Source organism: Falco punctatus (assembly GCF_963210335.1).
Source record: "Falco punctatus genome assembly, chromosome: 3".
In the NCBI taxonomy this organism is placed as follows: Eukaryota; Metazoa; Chordata; class Aves; order Falconiformes; family Falconidae; genus Falco; species Falco punctatus.
Window position 1 is genome coordinate 109,412,545 of NC_137582.1, and position 16,005 is coordinate 109,428,549.

The 16,005-nt window shown below is 48.6% G+C and overlaps 1 protein-coding gene across 8 annotated transcripts in view; it reads right to left on the minus strand.

Annotated features, from left to right (window-relative positions):
* Positions 1 to 1,027: 1,027 nt before the first annotated feature.
* CCDC30 (coiled-coil domain containing 30) overlaps positions 1,028 to 16,005 on the minus strand; it is a 38,610-nt gene continuing 23,632 nt past the window's right edge. For 4 of the 8 annotated variants that reach the window (XM_080378315.1, XM_080378312.1, XM_080378309.1 and 1 more), the window contains 14 exons: positions 15,102 to 15,200; positions 14,367 to 14,492; positions 11,430 to 11,587; positions 10,144 to 10,390; positions 8,361 to 8,534; positions 7,838 to 8,047; positions 6,994 to 7,151; positions 6,306 to 6,453; positions 5,615 to 5,736; positions 4,351 to 4,492; positions 3,643 to 3,779; positions 3,228 to 3,342; positions 2,243 to 2,310; positions 1,028 to 1,571 (listed from right to left, as the gene is read on the minus strand). In XM_080378315.1, the coding sequence (XP_080234441.1) occupies positions 1,358 to 1,571; positions 2,243 to 2,310; positions 3,228 to 3,342; positions 3,643 to 3,779; positions 4,351 to 4,492; positions 5,615 to 5,736; positions 6,306 to 6,453; positions 6,994 to 7,151; positions 7,838 to 8,047; positions 8,361 to 8,534; positions 10,144 to 10,390; positions 11,430 to 11,587; positions 14,367 to 14,492; positions 15,102 to 15,200 (2,118 nt within the window). In that variant the 3' untranslated portion in view covers positions 1,028 to 1,357. Of the gene's footprint in view, positions 1,572 to 2,242; positions 2,330 to 3,227; positions 3,343 to 3,642; positions 3,914 to 4,350; positions 4,493 to 5,614; positions 5,737 to 6,305; positions 6,454 to 6,993; positions 7,152 to 7,837; positions 8,048 to 8,360; positions 8,535 to 10,143; positions 10,391 to 11,429; positions 11,588 to 14,366; positions 14,493 to 15,101; positions 15,201 to 16,005 lie in introns of those variants that run through there. The other 4 variants (XM_080378311.1, XR_013926580.1, XM_080378313.1 and 1 more) reach the window with 4 other exon arrangements.

Genomic DNA, 16,005 nt, shown 5'->3' on the forward strand with positions numbered 1-16,005 from the left:
AGTGAATGAATGAGAAGGGAAGTTAGGGAAGACTCCATTGTAACTTCTGGGATCAGTCGATGGGCTGAACCTGTCTTCTCCCCCCTCGGGAATCCTGGTGGGTAAGAACTTTATGCACGTTAAATAACTAACTCATTTTAGCTGTCATTAGTAATTAAGGTTTTGGTTGTCTCTAGTTTGGTTGTACATAATTTCAAGCTTGTTTTTGCAGACAGTCCCTCTCACTGGCACTCACGACTCTTGTCACTATTTTATAATAAAGAGCGTTATTCTGTAAGGTGTTAGCGTGAGCCCTCTGTGGGCGCCAGCAGCGGGTGACACATCCAAAGTGGGCAGAGCCGCCCAGGGGTCCCCACGATGCTCCCCTGATGCTGTCGGTGCATTGCCCTGAACGAGTCAGTCGAATCGCCCCCTGATCCAGCGGGACTGGGCAGTGAAGGGGCCCGGGAACGGGGCCGCTGCCAGACTGGTGGGGCACAAGGGTCTCAGCTGATAGATCAAACACCCAGGGCTGAGAGAATCCCCCCACACCGCTTTTCACGTGACACCCATGTCCTCCTGAGCAAGCACAGAACTCTTCTATTCCCACTCACATGTCCAGGTCCCTTCTCCTCCCCACAACTCATGCTCTGATCCTTTCTGCTCCCTTCTTTGCATACACAGATCCCTTCTACACCCCTGTTCTGCATGATCTGATCCTTTCCACTCCCACCCAAGCATCCTCATGGAGCCTCCATCACTGTCAGTGAGCATTCAAGACCTAGCCCCTTTCCTCCTCTGGGTGTTCAGATCCCCTCCTTTCTCCTGCTCCCGTTCCATTCCCCTCATCCCCTCCATCTCCATCTGTCTTCTGGTCCCTTTACCCATCATCCACCATTGTTACATGTTCTCATCACCCCCTCGGCGCTCAGATACCCCCTGTTCCCCTCCACAGGCTCACACGAAGTGAAATGGAAGGGGTAAGAGCACGCAAAAGGGAACAGCTGGCATCTAAGCACAGATCAAGGGGACTGGAGAGAAGTGGGCACATGGTGGAAGGGAACTTCTCCAAGTTTTATTTACAAAGTTTGTAGCTTTGTACTGGACAAGGAATCAGGGTTCAGGGCTTCAACCCCAACCCTCTTCCATTTTACAGAGTTTATCTACAAATTCCAGCCTCCAGGTGAATCTGGGATCTCACACACATGGAGCTGGGTAAGTTGAAAAAAAGCCTCTTGAACACTGTAGTTGAAATATGGCAGGAATCACTGGGTCAGTCCATTTGGCAATTCTCCCTCCGCAGTCCTTGTCATCCCACAGCAACGGCAGCCCAAATCCTTGCCATCCAGCTAATATTTTCAGCAATATCTTTCCCCGTTTAGAAGTTCTCGGAGCTGATGCTCTGACTCTCCTCCTGGAGCTGGGAGGCTGTGGTGTCTCCAGGTGAAGCTACATTCAGGTACCCGATCTCAGAAGGTTGAGAGGGGGACAAGCAGAAGGGTGAGTCTTGGCTTTCAGCTTCTCCTTCAGGCTTTGTGTCTGGCGTGGCCTTCAGGATGCTGAGAGAGTCTGGCGGTTCTCGTGATGGGAAGCTGAAAAGAAATTTCCTCTCTTAAAGTCACTCCGCAAACCCCAGCCACCCACACAGCCCCAATATTCCTTCCTCCCAACATCTACAGTCAATGCCTTTCGCTTGAATGAAGGCTCCTACACTCTTCCTCCAGCCAAGCAGTGGCCGGCCCTCATCTGCCCCAGAACCTGCTCAGACTGTCACCCTCAGCAGCACCGAAGGCTGTAACCAAGCCGGCCGGGCTGGGTCTCCAGCGGGCAGAGACCGGAGGTGCAGAGCCTCTCTGCATTCCCCTTGCCCGTTTTGGCACGGATCGTGGTGCTCCTGGCTACACCAGTGGAGAACAGCTCGAGCTCCCTCCTGCCCAGGACGTGGGTCATACAGCTCTGCGCAGCAGCTGTCCTTTGTCTCACCACCTCTCATGTAAAGACACTCCTCCAAAACCACTGGGCATCACACCGATTTCTAAATCCCACGGTGTTTCCCAACATCTTTTGAAAATTTTACTTCTTCATCCCTATAGTTTCAAATCTTCTTAATATCATTTTCCCTATAATTTGACCAAAAAACCCCCCACACCCAAAACCCACCCCTTGGAGGTGAAAGCAGAGGGTGGAGCAGCCAAAACACTCAACTTGTCCCTCACTACAAACAGCGAGGCATTCCCTGCTGCCTCCTTTTACCCCACAGTACCTGGTACGGGGAGAGGGCAACACCTTGCTCTGGAGCTGGCTTTCGGAGAAGTTAATGTTCTTTGAGTCCTGGAAGGAGGAACAGAGACTTTCACAGGAGGAGGTGCATGTCAGACCGCGAATTTCAAACACAGTCTTGGTCTTCACAGTGCCCCCAGCTCGATGGAAAGTTCTCCCCATGAACTCCAGCCCCGCAGAGGTACTAATCATAGATTTGTCCTTTGGGGCTGGACTTAAATTACAAAAACCCAACCTAACTAGCCCCAGTGAAACTAACAGAAAGAAATAAAAAGAAAAAACTCACACACAAACAATTCCTTCTGCACTTTCACCCCTAACAGCTAGTTTCCAACCAAACTGGGGTTCCTCCAAATCTCAAAATGTACCAATAAACTTTTAAATAAAAACCAGTGGATCTGGAGAGCTGTTGAAACACAATCTTTGACTTTCTTGGCTTTTTCTCCATCTCTTCCCCCAAAGTTCTTCATTAACTTGGCCAATCCAAACCCAAGTTTTCAGGTAAGGCAAACCTTCATTCCGTTCAATTTAATCGATATTATCTGTCAGCTCGGTCTGAGGGTTTTTTGGCTTACAGGAGTAACATTTCCAACCACACTGCTCTGGGTTATTTCTCCTAATTTTAGAGCTAACTTTAAAGCTGAGGCCTTTTAACAATTCTAAGTCTGCAAAAAAGCCAAACTGAAAATTCCGTCCTTGGGGAAAAGGATCTCATCACGCAGCAGCTGGGGCATAGAGCAGTATGACGAGCGTGTCGAGTGTATTTCAGCCCCCCACAACACCCCTCCTCACCACACAAAGCCCTTGCAATCGCCTGGGGGTTTGATGCCCCTCTCCATCCCAGCCAAAGAACCGATTCAGCTCTTCTCCAGCACCCTCAGCTGCAGCCACAAACACCAACCCACACCCACAGGAGACAACAGCTCCTGCAACCCGCCTGCTGAGCCCAAGCCCTCCCCGAGTCTCACCTCTGTGGTGGGAGCGTGGATGCTCCTTGGCGGGCGGTGCGAGGTGGGCACGTGGCCAGAGAGCTGGAGTTTGCTCTCACGCAGCCGCACGTTCTCCTCGTCCAGGATCTTCACTCTGAGCACGTCACACAGACAAGGCACAAGTTATTTTCCTTCTGGCCACGCTACGTTTTCAAAGGGGCATTTTTCTTTTTCACCCTCGGACCCTTTGGCCTCCACAGCCTTCACCCGTATGCCCACAGCTCCAAGGGGGAAAGGAGCTAAGTACATCCCACAGCAATTAAAAGCCACAGCACTAGTGACTGGGGCACAGTTTGGATTTTCCTCTGGATTTCTTAGGAGAAACAGGCATAAAACCAGAGAAATGCTGGGAAGAGGCAAGCTCCCAGAGGCGCAGACATCATGAAGTACCTACCTGCTCTGCAGGGTGGCAATCATAGACCGGTTGCTCCAAGGGGTCTCTTCTTGCTCAGTTACCTTCTGGAGGAGCCGTCTTCTTTCCTGGAGTAATTTCTCGTTCTCAGCAGTGAGCTGTGCGATCAGCACCTTTCCCTGAGCAGTGTTGCAGAAGGAAATAACAACTGGCGGTTACGCTTGGCTCTTCTCTGTCCTCTGTAAACCTCAGAGCGCTTTACCAAAGGGGTGACCATCGAGCACGTTAACTCCTAGAAGTGACGCACTACTTGCTGGAACATACCCCAAAAAAGAGGCTTTTGAGTCACTTCCCCACAGTAATATTTCTGAAGTAAAAGAAGATGGAGCTTAGGCAGTTTCTGAACGGGATTTGAGGACACAGGTTCCTCCCCTGAAGAAAAACTTGAGCCAGGAATTTCTGTTTGGCTATTTGTTCCTACAAGGACAGGCTGGTGCCCCTCGGCACTGCCAGCTGTCTCCCAGGGCAGCATCAGTCCCGCGCACAGAGCAGGAGCAGCATGTCAGGCAGAGCTCCCCATGCTCCGACTGATCATTTAACAGTGCAACCCCAGTGCCTGCAAACCAGCTGTTCCTAAACTTCATTGTCTTTTTTTTCTCTAAACCGCATTTCTTTTTGGAAGAAGGGATGCTCCCACAGCCCTGCGGTAGCCTGCTCCTTGCAGGAGAAGCCCTTGCTGTGTTCTCTCACCTTTTCCACCTGGAGCTTTGCCTCGCTGAGCTCACTTTCAAGCTGCTTAATTCTGCTGTCCCTTTGTTTCACCTCGTGAATAAAGGTCTCCTTGGCTCTGCGGATCTTGTCTTTGTGGCGGAGCTGCATTTCATTATATTTCCTGAGGAGGCAGAGACACAACCATCAGGCACTGAAATGCTTTTGTGTTCTAGGTTAAGATCAAGGCAGGAGATGTCCTGTATTTATTCAGGCTCTTCAAAGCCTGAACTGGGAGCCTCAGCCACCTACCCAGCTCCTTCTGGCTATGCAGCTAATGGCAGAATGAGCCCACTGGCTTTCTGGACTATGTCTTTCACTGATCAGTCAGTTGGTTTGTTTTCTGTTATTGTTGCAAAGGTTATATTGTTAAATGTCAACCAAATGGCAATTGATTGAGGGAAAAGGATCCAAAGCATTCCCGAAACTGACTCCCAGCTTTACAAATCCTTGTGCTCACCCCTCTCAGCTCTTTATACCAAACAGGGATATAAAGTCACAAAAACTGGAAGTAACAGGGAAAGGGTAGGTCGTTTTATTTGGCTGGGGATGGGGGTGGTTAAGGGGAAGTATTTGTGTATGGGGGCAAAAAGGCCAAAAAATAAGAATCCTAAACAGCAAGGGCCAGGCAAACAGGTTGCAGAAAGGGCTACTTCGGTGGGTGCTTCATAGAGCTGCAACAGCGAGGTTAAACATTTGTCTCTGCTGAGACTTGTGCTGATTGCTCTTCCCCCTCAAACTTGTCTCGTTCAGGCAGTGTTCTTTATTTTTAACCAGCTGGGGTAGAAGGGAAAATAATGTCAAAAAAAAAAAAAAAAAAAAAGAGAGAAAATCTCTACCATATAAGGGATATTTGCCCATGATATTTGCTCACAACTTACAACAAAAAGGCCACTGTGCTTCAAATTAGATCACAGGCGCTCTGGGGAGAAACGAGCAGCTCCGTGGAGCATCTCTGCCAACGCCAGACCCTCCACAGCAGCACCCGCAGCTCTCCCTAGGCACCCCCTCATTTTCTGCACTGCTGCCGAGGACAACATGACAGCAGACATGCGAGGCACAACACAACCGCACGCAGAAGCGTCAGGCTAAGGCAGATCTCTCAGTGCTAATTGCCTTCCAGGAGAGACAAGAAAGGCTACAGAACAGTCAAATCCAGTGTCACCGTCAGGCATGTAAACAGCAATTCCTGGGTAGTTTTTTTTCCTGTGTCTACACCTCCCCTGCCTGCTGCTGCATTCATTACCTGACATACACATCCTTCTGGTTCAGGAGACGGACTCCTTCCTCGTAAAGGGCTTTGTTTTCCCCCTTCAGCAATGAAAGTTGCTCTGAAAGCTTCTGGTTCTCCTTCTGGCACTGGAGGTGCTGGAAAACATTTATTTTTTATTCGCGTGTGCGTCCTTAGCTGTAGAGGCCCCTCTGCCTCCTTTCAGTCTGGTCTCCAAAGCTTCTCTGTCATAAATCCCAGTGATTCCCACTATAGATAATATCCATCCATTCTGTCCCCCCAAGGCCACTGCCTGCTCCCCTTAAAGGAGGAGGGGGGTCTGAATTTCTGTGCTGCCGGGGGGCTGCTCTAGGCTTCAACAGGGCATCCTCCCTGGACTCTGCCAAGATGTCCCTGCAAGAAGCTCTGTGCTCTGCAAGAAAAGGGAAAGAAGCCACCAAGTCCTCCCTCCTGTGCCCCTGGAGCTGCATTCCCAGGAAACCTACACGAGATGGGATGGTGCTTTTCCTCTGGTTCCCATTTAAATCAGTGTGATCTGCATGGGCTCAGCACTCGGCCAGAATTGACCCTACTTCAGCAGTTCCCAGGTACAGATTTCACACCGGGATGGTCCTGTTTCCCCCCAGAGCTCAGCGGTCTGCTCTGGAGCCAGCCACCAGCACAGCATCCCCTTGGGTGATGAGGAGCCACCTGTGCTGCAGCTCACCTCGTTCGAGTCAGTTTTCCTCTCATCTTCCAGGACGTGCAGAGTCTTGGCCTGCAGCTCCACGTGCATCTTGGCCAGTGACGCCTCCGTCTCTTGTGAATGCCGGAGCTTCTGCCGCAGCTCCTCCACCTGCTGCTCCAGGAGCTTCCTAAAAACAGGTTGGTGTGACGGTGAGACACAAAATTGGAGGCCAGCCGGTGATGTGCCACCGTCAATTCAAGGCTGGCTTGATCTAAAAACCATCAGCCCGCTGCTCTGGACCTGCCCTGGGCAACACTAAGGATAGAAAGAAATCAGGACGTTCTGGTTGTCCCCATGTCCCAGTGGCACGTGAAAGGGTGCACAATGTGTCTAGGAATTCCAGTCCCAGTTGCAGAAAAAAGGGGACTGCTGGCATCTAGAGGGTAAACCAAATCACTGGGCTGGCAGGAGGGACCACGCACCTTTTGAGGCAGCTGGGGTCTCCAAAAAGCTTTTAAATCTCATAAAGAGGGGATCCTGGGGAGGGACGCTGGCAGGTCAAAAGGAGAGAGAGGAAGGTAAAACCAAGGGTGCAGGGTCTCTTTGAAGCCACCTAGGGCCAGTCGTGGAGCTGCAGGAGGTAGCTGGAGGGAGGCTGGCACAGCAGCATTTGCTGGCACACACCTCCCCTCCGCACCCAGCTCAGGCACCACCCGGCTCTGGGTACCTTTTCAGCTGCTCCTCGTGAAGTTCTTGCTGCACACGGGCTTCATTTTCTCGGGTTTCCTTCAATTCCTCCTCCAAGAGTTTCTTGTCTGAAACACGGGCCTCTGCCAGCAGGAGCTGGTGTTGTGAGTCTTTTAGCTTTTGCTGGAGTTTTGAAATCTGGGATTAAAATTGGACACAGATTAAACATTCTGAATTTACAGGCCAGTATCTGAATCCAAGGGATTCACATCCCTTTGATCCCTCTGTATTCAAGTCATGGGAACGCAAGGTTTTCTCGCTTCTACTCAAAGTACTTCTGCATGTCTTTGTGTCAAAGTCCGTTAAAAGCAAAACCTTTCAAACAGCTGCCAGACTTGGGATCACACACTATGTCATGAATTAACAACAATCCTTTTTGTACCTAATTCAGTCCTGCACACTTCAAAAAACAAATCCAACAATTAGTGCAGGAATACGGCAGAATCGATGCCACAATTCCTTTGCAATTTAAAAACACAAACTTTTGCAATTTACCAGATAGCAAACAGTAGCAAATCTCCTTGTCAGGAATGTGGTCTGTGCTCCCGGTGCCTGCCAGCCCTACTACCAGTATTTTCAGAGACATTGAGCTTCAGAGGCAGGAGTTGAGCCATCAGATCTCACTTCTATTGTTTTGATTATGCTCCCACTAGTAACACCTATTTTCCCTAAAATATTTAGCCAAGTGATCTCAGAACGGACTAGCAAAATAGGCTTCAGGGAACCAATTCAATAGCTGCTAGAGCTTCTTTTTCCTGAACTACAGTTGCACAAAACTGCTAAAAACATACCTCCTGTTAACTTAGCTCATGCTGAAGAGTTACCTTTTTTTGTGCTTCACGTACTTTGGATTTCTCTTGTGCAAGTTTCTCTTGCAGACCGCTCTGCAGTTTATCCGCCTGGGAGCACTTCAAGAGCTCTTGTTCAAGTTCTTTGACCTTCTGCTGGCTTTTTTCCCACTGTGCCGAGAGAGAGGAGCATGTTTCAGTTGTGTCCGAGAGTTTTGCCTGGGCTTGCTTCAGCTCAGCTTTAACCTGAGTTTCAAAAGAAGAAATGAAGTTTGCACTTCAACATATGTCATCTGAAACGTCTTGATTAGGAAAGGGGCAACAGGATTCCAGAGAGTGAACAAGAATAAACAATCCAGGGAGCAAGCACAGCACATTTTATTTGGAGGCAGTGCAATTTCCACTGAGCTGAGGCAGAGCACACTGAAAAGCCCAGGTGCTGTACAGTCAGATGAAAATCAGGTCCAGCCTGGCGAAATCAGCACCTCAGACCTCCCGTTTGACCCTTGTAAAAGGATGTGATGCTCCCTACAAGCAGTTCTCCCTGCTCTGTCCCTACCTTGGTGCATTCCTGTTGGAGCAAGAGATTTTGCTTGTGTAAGTCGACGTTCTTCTCCCTTTCGTATCTCAGCTCCCTCTCAGCTGAGCTGCACAAGTTCTGAACTCGACGCAAGTCCTGCCGCAGTTGCTGCATTTTTTCCTCCTGCTGCTGGAATCTCTCCTCAGACAGACTCTGCAGGAACAGCAAAATGACAAAGGTTACATGGACATCAACTTCAAGGAAAGATAAAGACTAGTAATTAATACAGGTAGAAATACACCAATAGGATTTAAGGGCATTTAGTAGGAAGACAGGTAAAGCCAGGCAAGCAATTCTGCCCCCACACTATGCTCCCTACCCTGTCCATCCCTCTGGAGGTTGAGGGAAAAGATGCAATAACCTGGATGAGGGAACAAATCCCTGTGAAAACCAACCTGTCAAAACAAATTCCAAACCACCCACGTTACTCTTAATGCTTGTGCCAGTTTCACTGGCACTCACTAAGGCAACTCAGCGGGAGTCACACATCCAGCCGCGACTCCCCGCGGTGGCAGGAACAAGGCGAGTCCTGGAAGTGGTACAGAAACAGACAGGTTGGCACAAGGTGACAGCAGCCTGGGCACCAGGAGGCAGTCACTGATGGTCTGTGATGGCTTTCAGAAGATAATTGAGCTCTTTGGTTCATCCACCTTCTCGCAAGTGCCTTGCATGCAGACTAAAAGCTATTCCCACATCTGGTGTACCAAAACCTACTTCCAGCCATCTGTCCATCTGCATTCCCACTTTGCATCTTCACCCTCTGTATGAAGTCCACTGAAGTTCAAGCTTCCCTTCTCAGACAAATCACCAAGCTGGGGAGTCTTGATCTAGCACTGTGGGATCTGGCAATGTCATTTGTCCTCGAGATCCGTTAGATTTTGTGGGGTTTTTTTCCCCCACCTTCTTCTACCGGGATCCTTTTCAGCATCCCCTCTACACCGTGTTATCTTGCTTTGGTCTGCTCTAACTGTACAGATTTGCTGCTTCTTGGTATCAGCACAGCTCCAACCCTCTCCTTTCCACTCCCACTCCTGCCTAGATGCCACCCTGTCCACTCCTTTTCCAAACACTTGCATATAATCCTTGCTCTTTCTCAGACTCCCCACCCCGGGTACCTTCATCATTTCTTCTCCTTTTGGCAGAGCTTGTTGCTCTTCCCTTTCTTTTTCTGATCCCACGGTAAGAAAGGAGAAAAAAAATTGCATTTCAAAGACAGCTAAACGTAGTGACAAACAGGGGTCTCGCCTGGCAGCTGCTAGAGCAGTCACCGAGATGCAGGCACGGGGCTGCAGCCAAACCCAGCTGCTTGTGAGCCGCCACGGGGCAGCAGCCACGGGGTCAGTTCAAGCCCTGGAGTGTAAGAGCAGAAAATCCCAAGGAGAAGTAGGGAAGAGGAACAGCTTCTGCATCCAGCAAGAGCAAGACTGTTGCGGGAATAGCAAGCCAGCTCCACTTCTCACACTCCAAAAAGGAGCCGAGAAAGAGCTTAAAACAGTTTAACACATCATTTAAGGACTGTATAACTTCTTGCATGTGTACTAAGGGAGCCCTTCAGTTTATCCAAGTTCCCACTACAACCAAAAATACAACAGAAGGAAACAATGACACTCAATTCCCAAACATTTCCCCCAAGGAAATCAGTCAGCCTCATCTCCCTGCCGTGTGCTAACACTCCAGGATTGGCTTCCAGTCCACTTCAATTAGGCTTTGCCACTAAATTAGTGAAAAAAAAGTACAGTGCAGCTGGCAAAGCTGCCCATACCTGTTTAACGCTCCCATCTAAACTGCCTGCAGAGCTCTGCGCCACGAGAAACCTGTTCTCTCTATGTGCCGTGCCTCGATTCATCCACAAAGTCTCTTCAAGCGTGCTGTCGCCCTGCTCCCGGGTAGTCTGGATATCTTGTTTTAGCTGGGCAATTTCTTCCAGTAACAACCGTTTTTCTTCATTGCTCTCTTTTAGCTGCTTTTCTAGCTCCTCCCTCTTCTTGTTGCTCTCTAGTAATTCAGAACTTGAAGGAGAAATAGTAAAGGAGAGAGGTAACTATACACATCCAAGGGAAACCACCCTCTGAAGGGGAAAAACTTGGGATACAAGAATCCAGTGAAATGCTCAAGGCAATGCTTAAGTGTCTCAGGAGGATTCAGAAGGGATTTAATCCTGGGTCTAGCAGTTCTGGGCAAGGGTCTGTGTCCAGGGGAGGCTGACCCACAAAGAAACATGTGTCCAGAGGGTCAGCTCTTGGGCATTCATGAGTGGGTGAAGTGCTGGCTAAGGAGACACTCACACAGAGCCACGTGAGCTGGTCTGAGCTCACAAGTGGCGGAGAAGCACTTGCTGTATGGAAATATGAGCTCAGGTCTCCCGATCAAGCTGTCTGATTTATCTCAATCCATACCATATGTCCTTATAAGCTAACCTACCTGTCCTAGCCTGGTTTTACTTTGTCTCACTACCTAGTTACCAGGTCACTGAGCTGATTGTAACTACACTGGATTTAATCCAAGCTTTTATTACTAACGGGAGCCTGAGGAGGGAGGCTTCAGCTTCAAATTTGTATTGATCTACTGAAAAAGAGGAGTCAGGGGACCTGTAAGAGCTTTGTTTACAACCCTGGTGGCTGCTGACACCTGCCTTCCCAGGACAACTGAAATCCACAGCAGGATGTAGCTCAGCAGTTAGCCCCAAGGAGCCCAAGCCCCCCATGGGAGCATTTTTTGGGACAGTGTTAGCCCAAAACTCACTCCAAGAGAAGCCTCCTCCCTAAGGACAGCTCTCATTTATGCCATTCAGAATGTGGAATAGCTCCAGAAAAAAAAAGAAGGAAAAAAAAAAGAAAAAAAGGTTTACTCCTGACAGACCACGATGTCGGTAAGGGAAATGCTTATTCACCAAAATCTCTACAGAGAGGCGATCATCTGATAAGGAAGACACAAAGCTGCTGTGCCCGTTTTTGCCAGAAGCAGCGCTACAGGGATTTTTAACAGATTAAAAAAATTAGTCAGCAAAGATAAAAAGCAGAAAGTACCACAGGCCTTGTTAACGTTTACCAGAGCAGTTCTTGTTCATCCCTCAAGTTTTTGATTTGTTCTTCCAAAAATACTACTTTAGCCATCTGTTCTTCATATATCTTTTCATCTGTACATAGATCTTCGTGCTGCTGCTCGAGTTTGTTAATCTGTTCTCTTTCTTGTAGGAGTTCAGAGGCCTGTAAGGTCAGAAAACACCACGACTTTGACTTGCTTCATGGAAAGCTTTTGAGCAGTATACGGCAATCTGGGGGCTCCATCGAGACATGGCTCGTGATTCTGTAGCTAAATTAGTGTAGTTCTTCACCCTTGAAGATACCCACGTAAGGCCTTTTTTTCTGCATGGGAAGTATCTGTGGGTAAACTACTATCGAATCACACTTCTTTATTTGTTTTCATCCTTCTGTGGCCCATCTGTAGTTCTCAGGGCTTTATAGCATGTGCCGTTATCTCTTTACAAAAGTGGCAACTCTTGGGAAAACAGGGAGAGTACAGGATATGTATTCAGCTGTCTCACCCGGTGCTACGCATCCTCCATCCATGTCAGCCCCAAACAACTCCCTAGGGAGGGCTGCTCTCCGCTTTCCACCTCACCTAACACCTTTTTTTGGCAGGCCCAAAACCTCAGACATGAAGAGAAGATGCCAAGAAAATAAAAGGATGAAGAAAGGAAGGCACGAGGAGTGCATAAGGACACAGGAACTCCCAGGCTCGAGCAGAACCAGAATCTTCCTGGTCTAGTATCTCCCACTAAGCGGTGGTAAACCCAAATCCTTCAAAGAAAAATGCTTATAAGCCCACTAAACACTAGCAATGACTTTGACTCCTAAAGCCTCTTAATCCATAACTCTTCCTGAGCATATGCTAGCACTAATGTTTCAATTTCAGGTCTTCCTTATCTACACCAAGATGAATTTACTTGTATTGGAGCAACACACACTAGCAGCTCTGTCTGCATCAGACACCAGAACAACAGGGATTTCTTTACCTTTCTCACCTCTGTATCTAACAAAGCATTATTTTTTTGTAGCTTCTAATGGGATACACTAATGAGATCCCTGCTTGCTGATGTCCTCTGGAGATTTGGAAGTTATTACAATGGCTTGTAAACTCAGATTTTGAGTCAGGCAACCCCGGTGAGGAAACAACAGGAGCTAGTGGATGTAATGCACCCCTAACTACAAGCTCAGAAAAAGCTTTCTCCTCTCAGATGTCCAAAAACCTCTTAAAAACCAGAAGACAGCTCCAAACAAATGCAGAGAGCTCTCTGCATAGCATCAGTTCATAGCACGTTATTAAAATTTACAAGAACAAAAATACTATCCAATTGACTCGCCCAGTCCATGTCTTGGGCATCCTGATAAACACAGCACTGAGCAATCTCAAATCCTGACCTCCCGGTGCGTATCACCCATGAGAACCCGATGATTTCACGCCAAGCTCATTTACCAACAGGGTGCTGGAAACAATTCACCTCCATAGAGCTGCTCTATCAGAAGGAAATAAACCCATCTGTGAAGTCAGAAATCCCACCAAACACACGCAAAGTCCTCTATTTTCAAGACTGTTACAGTCTAATACAGGCCACCAGATTCCATCTCTTCATCCTTGAGATGGAAGAACAGTCCTCTCCTCAGGTGAAGCCACTGGCCAGATGGTGGCTGAATTACAACCAAGCTTACAGGGATACAGGGATGCATCATTTTGATTAAAAGGTCCCTGGACCACGAGTAGATTGCACTATTGGGATGCAAAGGTTATCATCCCCCAAATCAGACGATTCCTTTTCACGTGCATATTCACAGACTGACCTAGCTCCTCCCTAAACTGCCCTTCCACAAGGCTTGGTCTGCATCCCAAGCTGTTACGATGTGAATTTATTGCCCAACAGCACTACAGAAGTCCTGTCCTCTAGATGCCACTGTTCCTCCAGTAAGACTCTTGCATATGTGCAGTTCTGCCAACAGTTCAGGACTTTCACTGGGTTTTTAGTTATGTTCAAGGAAGCGAGATGACTCACAGCTGGTTTAAAGCCTCTCAGAGTGCTGAAAAGGGGGGTTTACAATAGATGTAAGCCCTCTCCACTTTGCCAGTCTCCCTCAGGTCCCCCTTGTCTGCCCAATCCAGGCCACAGGTCTACAGTTTTCCTAAATTTCAGCCTAGTTTTCAGCCCCTACCCTACCTATGCCTGTGCCAGCCCTTGTACAATTTTGCTGGCATCACTTGTCCTCTCTCCTCTGGCCCAACTGGAAGACAAGAGCACCAGCAACTCTCCCAGCAGAGATAAACCCAGCAGAAGCCTATCTAGCAGTTAAATCGCTTCCAGCAAAGCATACTGAGGTCCTATGGGCACATAACAAAGCAACACCGGGACCTCAGCAAGCTGTTCATGTAGACTTCTGTGACTCTTGGGTGTTCTGACTTCTTATCATGCCATATTGTGGTTCAGAAAGAATACTGTTCATTTTAAAGGGGATCCATGTTAAACAGATTTAGAACTAGGCAGTTGATCAATCTCAGAAAAGCAGTCACTGCGAACAGGTGACCCTGATGTTGCTCTGCAGGAAGGTCTCAGCTCAAATCTCCAAGTACCCTGCCATGTTGTGACACAGAGTGATGAAGGCTCATGATCATGAGCCTTACGATCACAAATAACTCTGCAACAGCTACGTAAGTCGGAAAACTTCCACTCTACCCTCTAGAGAAGGGGGCTTTGGCTACAAAGTTTGAATTGAAAGGGAAAATAAGTTAAGAGAGACACAGTTCCATTAAAGCAGATGGATTTAAAATCACCTGCCCAAGAAGCTTTGAGATTGGCTGGACTAGAGAAACGCATCAAGAGCAGTCAAGCGATACACTTGGGGGGCAACTAGGGATGTTTCATGGAGTCATCCCAAGGCAACTGCCTCCTGCAGGGAGTCCCACTGCAGGGGCAATACATACTGGGCTCCCCAGTACCTTCTTCTCAGCCTTCAGATCTTGTCGTAACAGTTCAAGCTCAGAAGCAAGTTGCTTTCTCCGTTCTCTCCGCTCTCCCAACTGACTTCCCAACTTTTCTATTGTTTCCTGACAGCTTTCCAACATCTGGAACAAAAAAAAAAATGAAGAGTCACTTCTCCAGCATCATTTATTCTAGCAAAAGAGAAACAATTTGCAGAAAACTTGTCTTCTGGAAAACAAGGATAGGAAAAAACGATTCTCAAAAGTTGCCAGGGCTGGCAGGACATCTCTCAAGGCCTGGAGCCTTCAAGATCCTCTCCCAGAGGTAATAAGCTCTGTCCAGCTTATACACCTGGCAGATCCGATTGTCTGGATCTGTCTAGCAAGTAACAAATGGACAGCAAGGCCAGCCCAAGACCAGCTGGGAAACAGCCTTGTCGATGTACCTATGCACTACCTAGGTTTCATCAAACCCTAAACAAGATCAAGCCCCTTTACACATGCAAACCCTTTTACCAGGGAGTCAACAAGCTCCTCAGCTTGCAGCGCTGAAGGCAGGACAATCTCACAAGGGAGATGAGTTATGCCAGTACGATCTCCATGCTCACTGCTACCCTCTAAAGACATCCCTCTGTCCTGTATGAGCTGACGGGCTACCAGTTCTGAGAAGGTGGTGACAAAAAACCATTCACAGGAGATGCTCATTTCATGTTTCTAAACAAAACTATTTACTTCCCAAGGAAAACCTCTTACCTCTTGCATCTCTTGTGCTCCAGACAATGCCTGCTCTTCCCCATTCATCTCAGTTTTGTTCTTCTGCACTTCAAGTAACTCCGTTTCTAAACTTGTGATCTTAGGACAGACAAAGTGCAAGTTACAAGCAAACCAGTACTCACAACTAGTACTAAATACACAACCACTACGAAATGTCTCCTTGTGCTGCTGTTGCAGAGCAAACCCCACGTTTGGAAGCACGGAGTAGGAGGGGATGTGGACAGCCGCCAGCGGGGGCTCGCTCCACCTCACGTCTTTCACCCTCTGCTTCAAAGGGGGAAGGAGCCATCCAAGGCCAAGTCAGAAAACGAAAGAACCCTGCTCCACAAAAGGAGAGGAACAACCCAGACACGTGGGGAAAATTGAAGGTCTGCACAGCTTGTGGGCCTTCTACACACTGCTCCCCCAACACCGAGGACCCCACGAGACCCCGATGTATAGCGCCGGCCATCTCCCTACCCCGTGCTGTTGCAGTGCCTGCTCACCTGCAGCTGACCTCATCCAGGCAGGTGTTCAGCCCCGTCAGCCAGAGGGTCCTGGTCCCTCCGCTGCTCAGAGGAGGTGGTAACTCCCTCCTGCAAGGCTCTGAGGACTCCGGACTCGAGCCAGCAAAACACTGATCTCTGTTTCTCCTGGCAGGCATGAGTTTGCCTGGACAAGTGCTCATTCTGCATTTACACCACCACCTCCCCCCCTCCCAGAGGCATTTACTTTTGCGGGGGGTGAATCTCGTGGGAATGATTATTAATCCTGCTGCTTTAAAGGGTTTAAAGGAGCGAGAACAGTCCAGCTTCTCCTCCCCATTACAGCTCCTGGAGGCCCTTTTGTAAAATCAGAGTCTTGGCACTCACGGCCACCCCGCTCCGCTGCCAGCCAGCAGGGC